Raw genomic sequence first — 7,725 nt, forward strand, 5'->3', positions numbered from 1 at the left:
CCATAATGTCATAACACCATCAAATGAGCAACAACTAATTCACTATGTTGGATAAAATAACATTAAGAGAACATAATTTACAGTGAATTAGGTATTACTGGGTATCTGGGTATGTGTTTGCTCACAGTATTATCCTAGTTAAAAAGCCCTAAATCATTGGTGGCTGATCCACTAACATGTTTTCAGATACAAATTAATTGAATTTATATTTGCTTATAACATACAGACTTATGTTCTGAGTTATTAGCTTTTCAAAAAAGCATCACAAACATTAGTGTTCCAATATCTTCATGGCGCGGCCAGTGTATGTTACTAACTTCCGGGAACAATGGCATAAAAAACAAAACAAAGAACAAGCACACATGCTGCCTGCAGGGGGCGATACTTGCGTAAAGAGGTACAACTATGTGACCTAAACTACGAAGAAGAAACTTCCACGGCGTTTTCCTCGGTGGATGGCCTGTTCTGGAACTGTGAAAGCTGCATTGAAACGAAATCTGTGTGGGATAAAGTCACTGAGATGTGCGTTAAATTATGTTTCATAATTAAGTTGTGCAAAATATATGAAGTTAAAAGATTAGCTGACAAACTTTTAACTCATAGCTAGGTAGAACTGCTATTTGATAATCGCTATCAGGGCTCTTTCAGCTACCCTACCAGAAGGCATATGATCGCTAACGTAAGATTTTTTTTTCTAATAATAAAAATAAAAATGAATTTATTATAGTTCAAGGAATCATTACTAATATTAGAGTTCGGTGTGAAGCCCCATAAAACTCGAGTATGGAAAGCACTACTATGACTGGCTGTAAAATAAGAACCTAATATGTGATAATAAGCTATAAGTAGCAAAGTGACTTTTGACACTACTCAAGTGACAAGTATCGTTGTTTGACGTTCGCTTGTCTGTTAATATAGATTAAGTGTGAATACGTTAAGTTATTAACTGTATATACATTTCTTTACTTAAAGCTTTTTGTAACGTGTGCTTTCAAACTTCGCTGTATGTTAACAGTAAATTATCTGCTGTATTTAACTGCAAACCAACTTAACTGCCCCGCCGAGTGACGAGAAACAATGAGACTAGGATTAGAATGGTATTATGTGTTGTTTAGCTGGAATTACTACAAATTGCGAGTTTTGTAGTGTGCTTTCATTTAAAATGTTGCGCGATGTTTGTAAATGTGATACCTGCCGCTGGTATCCTTCTGCAACAAAACTAGCGATAAACTCACACACTCACGTTGCAGGAATTGTACAGTAATGTAGTTAACATCCGGCAGACTTATGCATTCATGTCATATGCCAACCCCCCCTTTTTTTAAATAATACTTAAAATTCCGGATTGGTTTAGTGCTGGGCGACGTATGAGCCAACGCTCATTCTGTGGAGCCTTCACGTTAGCTGCAACGGGCTAAGACATGCCATTTTAAATGTTACTCACCATCACTTCTATAAAGTGGAAGGTTTCGTCCCCTTGACATGTAAGTTTATGTTCCGAGTAAAACAGAGTAATAGTATACATTTACAGAAACTTGTCGAGACAATCATAAATGATTAAACGATTAGCGAATAAATAGACAATGAATATGCAATAATTTCTTATCAAGTTTGAAAATATTGTAATAGCTTATTAAATATTGTGTGGTTTCCATTACTTGAACACGAAGTTTTTTCTTTCTTTCTAGCGATTCTAATATATAGTGGATACAGCATCATCGGTCGGTCTTTTTTATGTTATTCCAACACCCATCTTTTTCAATATAAATCATTCAGCTTGACAGTGAAGCAAATATGAGACTTTAGGCTTTAAATCTGTAAATTAAGATAAAATTGTTTAATCCTAAAGTTGATAGTCTGTTACAACATCAAGACAGCAAACATTTAACAAATATCTTAAATAAGCTTTTTAAATTTAGTCAATACTCTGACTGCAGTCAGTATTGACGAAATCCAGATACTCTCATCTGGATATTATATTATCAGGTCTTAAATGAGTTTTCTTTCATTTTAAGATTATTATCTTTTAGTCAGCTGTTGACTGAATGTTAATTTTTTTGTTTGTTTTTTTTTTTCTATGGAAAATATTTAATGTCATTCCTGATTTTGTTGCACTGCTTATTTCATTCAGTAGGTGCTGTTGTCACTGTGACTGAGTCTTAAACATAGTAAGAATCTACTTTTCCTCCTTCTGACTCTCTCTGGGCAGTCCCTTACCATGAATGAAGTCAGTATAGTGAGAGAGGGATGGCTTCACAAAAGAGGTATGGATCATGAAAATTGTTATAAAATTGTGTTATAAGATGGGAAAACTGTTGTCTTCTGTTGTCTGTTGCCAGCTATTTATCGTATAATTGCACTGTTGATTTAATTTGTCATTTTTGATCCAGGTGAATATATCAAAACATGGAGGCCTAGGTATTTTATCCTAAAGAGCGATGGCTCTTTCATCGGTTACAAAGAGAAACCAGATTTAAATGACCAAACTTCCCCACCACTGAACAACTTCTCAGTGGCAGGTTAGTCTTTTAAGATGTTGAAGAGTGGCCGTCCTTTATGTCAGATCCTTTCAGTTTTCAAGACTCCCTGTATGTTTTTTCAGTTCTGGTCCCTTCTAACCACCTTCAAGTAAATATGAATGATAATTGTATTTTTTACAGAATGCCAGTTAATGAAGACTGAAAGACCCAGACCTAATACATTTGTCATCCGTTGTCTGCAGTGGACCACTGTTATTGAACGTACTTTTCATGTAGAAAGCAACGAAGAGAGGTAAAAACCGTAAATCACATTTCTTACTATCCTTGTCAAATCCTGGCATGCACTTTTTGTGTTTTATGTACTGTGATGTGCATTTTCCTGTATCCATTATTCATTAGTTGTCATTTAGAATACTTCGACTCCATCTAATGTTTTTTTTAATTGACAATTACTAAGTCACGCCAAATTCTCCAGTATTGATGTATATGATACAGTGATTTCATACTCTTCACAGTTTTACGGATTGGATAGCCGAGTGGCAATTTGTGATATTTTTTACATTTCAGAGAGGGGTGGATAAGGGCAATCCAGTATGTAGCGAACAGTCTGAAAATGCAGGAACAGGGGGAAGAGGAACCAATGGATGTTCTCAGCTCACCAAACGAAAGCAGCCTGGTGGAGATGGAGGCAGTTATATCCAAGAGCTGCACCAAAGTGGTGAGAGAATTAGCTGATACAGCTTTGAGCTGATAAAAACTGCTACTTACTGTAAGTCAGGCCAGTTTCAGTTGGTCTCACATAAACTCTATCAGGGAAGCAATGTGTTGTGCAAACAGGAATATCAGTATAGATTTGTGAAAGGATATTTCGTACATCATACAAACATGTAATTGTCTCTGGCTTCCTCAGAATCATTATCCTTAGAATTGGAAAGTAAACCCAATGCCAGCATTCATTGGGACTGCAGTGGTAGCAAAAAGACATCTTGTAGTGTTCAAGTGTGGGGGAAAGTGGCCCCTTGGCATGTCTGCTTGCTGTATAACCTCAATAAATACTTTCCTGAAAATTTTATGGTCTTATTTGTTAGTTAAGTTCATTTTAAATGTTATTAGAGTAAGAGAGGAAATCTAGTCAGTCTATTCAGGTGTTTATTCTTTGTGATTGATAAGTCATTAGCCATTTAGTGTAGAGGTCCTCCGTTTCACAGTCAGAGCCACTGCTTGCTCATTACTGGTGTGGTTTCAAAGCACCAAGGCTCAGCTTTAAGCCTTAATAATAGCCAATAAGATATGTCACAGTGATTAGGTGAATAGTTTTATGTGCAGTCTGCTATTTGCATTAGGACATAAGGAACAAGGATGCAAAGAACGAAACTTTTTATTTCATGTCAAACGAACAGCATAATATATTTTACTTCTAAATGTACGTAACTTTAAAAGATTATTTTGTTTAATTAAAAAAAATGTACACACACTTCCACAATGAATGAGTTGTATATTTTACAGACAATGAGTGACTTTGAATATCTGAAGCTGCTTGGAAAGGGTACCTTTGGGAAGGTGATTCTTGTCAAAGAAAAGACAACTGGAGTACATTATGCCATGAAAATACTGCGCAAAATGGTGATAATAGCCAAGGTAAGTGTGTGTATTGACATAATTGGTGCAGTTGTAATTGATATATTTCTGCCATTTTGCTGCTGCAAGACTTGTCCTACTTTAACAGATGAATGCTGCGAAATGTGTGTGAAGACAGGAGTGTGGCACAGCATCAACATTGGCTTCCTGTTTTCTAGTATAATGTTTATTGGCTCATTTTGAAAATTAGTGTTTATAGGGCTTGACTAAAATATTTTTGTCATTAGTTATGAAAGACACTGCTCATTGAATTATGATCAGTTCCTGATTGTCAGTGATTTTAATATTCATGTCCATTATGAATCCAGACTTTTGGTCAAAGAATTTATTGATCTTATTGAAACATTCTGACTCAGTCTGTGTCTGGTCCGATTGTGCACATGATAAGTTCTTTAACAGCATCTTTGTTTGCATCAGCTTTCGATGACTCTGTGCTTGTAAATCGAGATTATTACTTTACTCTTAATCTTAACAAATTTATAATTCTATTTAATTTTTGGCCTTTTTCGGATTTTACTTTGATAGGTACAGTGAAGAATTGACAGGAAAGCAAAAGGAAGAAAGGGCCGCGGCTTGGACTTGAACCTGGCCGGCTGCTCTCAGCCATACAGCATGTGGTTGCTTTTTAGCAGTGCTTTAAAATTTCATAAACAGATTAGCTCTGTTGTTAAGACAAGTTTCTTTCAGCTGTGGCTCCTCAGTAAGGTGAAGGCCTACCTTACGGCACATTACTTTTAGAGAGTAATTCATGCTTTTATTACTACTTGTCAAAACTATTATAACTCTTTATAATTGGCTCTGATCAGTTCTGACTTCGTCACCTACAAGCTGTTCAAAATGTAGCAGGTTGCCTTTTGACAGGAAAGAAATGGTGTGAACACATTACACCTGTACTGGCCTCCTTACACTAGCTTTCAGTTCATTTCAGATCCAGTTTAAAACTGCTTACTTTTCAGTGGTTAGCCAATACCTAACTTAAGAGAACTTTTGAAACCCTGTAATCCTATCAGAGCACTGAGCTATACAAACCACATGTTCAATCCAATAGTTTCAGCAATCTCCCTTCAGAAATTTGCTGCCATTGGTGAACCCTTATATTGATGCTACAGTGCGGCAGAAAAAGTAGCCAAACATGCAGAGGAGTAATTGACTGCACTGAAAAGGGCAAGTCACAATAATTGCAGGATAGAGCTACACAACCCTTGTCTTAGGATTTCCAAGTGGTCTGCAGTTATCTTGTAGTTACGGCAGTAAAACCAAAGCAGAAAATGCTACTGATAAAACTGAAACGAAGAAAGAAGAAAGACTGAACATAGATATGTTGGCCTATTTGCTTGAGGTATCGACTCAGGAGTGAAAGCACAAACAATAAAACACATTTGTTCAATATTACAGCAATAAAGGTGTTCAGCAGTCCTTTTTTGTCAGTCCATATACCCAAGTTGTTACAGGTCCTAGTTCTTTTCAGTTTCTTTTGTTCAGGTATGTGTTGAGTGTATGTCTAGTGGGTATGGTGGGTGTTTTTGTTTTTTTTTTGTTTTTTTTAAATAACTATCAGAGTAATGTTATCTTGTTGAAATCTCACTAGCTTATCTGTCCAGAAGCAATGAGGCTGTCGCCAGCATCACAGCTGCAGATGTTGAATCCTTTCTTGCCATTAGATTGTTTCTAACTCAGAAACCATCAACCTGCACAAGACGCAGAACAACTGTCACCAGCCCTCCAAATTTCTCCTCCCTTCTGGGTCCTGGCATGCTGCTTAAATAGGCTGTGTTGGGCAACCTCCTCTTGCACTGCCCCCTGAACCCACTGCACCATCCCTCCTTTCCAGCCGAGCAACAAACCACACCCCACCACAGTGACTATACTGACTAGGGCTGGGTATCGTCACTGATTTCTATAATCAATTAGAATCTGATTCACAAGGTCCCGTTTCGATTCGATTCCCGATTCAGCTCAATTCAATTTAATTTTGACTCAGACAGTCAGGAATTATAATTCTGATCATTTAGCAGTACATGTCCCTATTTTTATATCTGTGTATAAAAACAAAGCTGACGCTTCAAAGTAACTGAGGATAAAACACAGAAAAACATGAAAGAGATTTTCTTGGCCTGGTTTTTTATAGCAGATAACCGTGTAATAAGCATGAAAGCACAATAATCAAGTGAATAATGGGGAAATCAGAGATTTGAGAATAGAAACTGGTTTTGAAGTACACTAAGAGAGCGAAAGAGCTGTGCAGGAAGTGTGATTTTTATTGTGGTGAAAGCAAAACCGCAAATGTAAGAGGGAATTAATGATAATGTTTATCAAACGTTAAGCGTAGTTTGGATTTTCTTTTGTTGCGGGTTCAGTGAATTCTGGTCGGAGAGTGACAAAACCTGCAGCATCATAATCTGTGATGTGTCGGCTTTCAGCACCATCTGTATACGTGCCATCAGGTGAACAATCTGCGCTTTCTGTTTACATCTTTTTGTGGAATCCGTGTACCTGCTCTCATTTGCTGTTTTAGCTGTTTGGTGGTTATTGAAATAGTTTTGTGAGCTCTAAGCTGAGATTCTGGCGATTTTGGCAAAATACATTTATATTTAAAATTTAAAGATTCAGGATTTAATGAATCGATATCAATATCAATCTGCTGAAAATTGATTTTTTTTTTAACCCAACCCTAATACTGACTACCACATAACAATTGTTGTTTTTATTCATCCATTCATTCTTTTTCATTAATCCAATTCAGTGTCGCGGAGGCAGGGGGCTGGAGCTGTCCTAGTGTGAGAGGCAGGGTGCACCCTGAACAGGTCACCAGCCTGTCCAGGGCTAACACATAGAGAAAGACAGCTATTCAAACTCACATTCACAATTTAGAATCACCAATTAACCAATTATGCTGTTTTGCTGTTTTCATTCATTTTTCATTTATCATTATATGGTAACTTACGGTACCATATAAATGCAAAACATGTTGCAGTGAGCACAGAAACTGTGGGAGCTGTTAATGTATGGCGTTATTTTTGTGCCACTATTCTAAGCGCATGTAAAAAATAAAATAAAATTTGAGCGCACGTAAAAAAAATTTGCAGGTGCAAAATAAATTTCTCCTCAAAGTGCAACACTTTGCAGATGCCATGCAGGATCATCCGCACGGCATCCGCAGACCAATTGTCTAGAGCAGCGGTCCCCAATCCCTGGGCCTCGGACCGGTACTGGTCCGTGAGTCGTTTGGTACCGGGCCGCGAGAGTTGAGGCTCAGGTGTGAAATGTATGGTTTTCAGGGTTTTTATCGGTTTTCAGCGTTATTTTGTTATCGTTTTTATCGTTAACTCTGTTTTCCTGGGTCTTTTCAGGTGTGTTATGAATAAATCTTCTTTTTTTTCGGTACCGGTACTAGTTTTATTTTGTTGTATTTATCCGCGACACCTTAAAGGCCGGTCCATGAAAATAATGTCGGGCATAAACCGGTCCGTGGCACAAAAAAGGTTGGGGACCGCTGGTCTAGAGTCATATTTTAGGCCATCTGTCTGACAATTGGCACCATTGGGTCTTGCGACAGGACAAAGATACCAAGCACACACGTAAATCTAGAACAGAATAACTCAGAGAA

At 37.4% G+C, this 7,725-nt stretch overlaps 1 protein-coding gene across 6 annotated transcripts in view; it reads left to right on the forward strand.

The window, feature by feature from the left end:
* Positions 1–408: 408 nt before the first annotated feature.
* The window catches only part of LOC146378683 (RAC-beta serine/threonine-protein kinase-like), a 32,841-nt gene continuing 25,524 nt past the window's right edge, over positions 409–7,725 (forward strand). Inside the window, exons 1-6 of one of the 6 annotated variants that reach the window (XM_084941599.1) lie at positions 409–522; positions 2,132–2,264; positions 2,391–2,519; positions 2,661–2,772; positions 3,048–3,198; positions 3,987–4,118. In XM_084941599.1, coding sequence (XP_084797725.1) covers positions 2,219–2,264; positions 2,391–2,519; positions 2,661–2,772; positions 3,048–3,198; positions 3,987–4,118 — 570 coding nt within the window. In that variant the 5' untranslated portion in view covers positions 409–522; positions 2,132–2,218. The other 5 variants (XM_084941600.1, XM_084941602.1, XM_084941603.1 and 2 more) reach the window with 5 other exon arrangements.

This window comes from Perissodus microlepis, chromosome 10 (assembly GCF_051167445.1).
Source record: "Perissodus microlepis isolate ML-2025 ecotype Zambia chromosome 10, ASM5116744v1, whole genome shotgun sequence".
NCBI lineage: Eukaryota > Metazoa > Chordata > Actinopteri > Cichliformes > Cichlidae > Perissodus > Perissodus microlepis.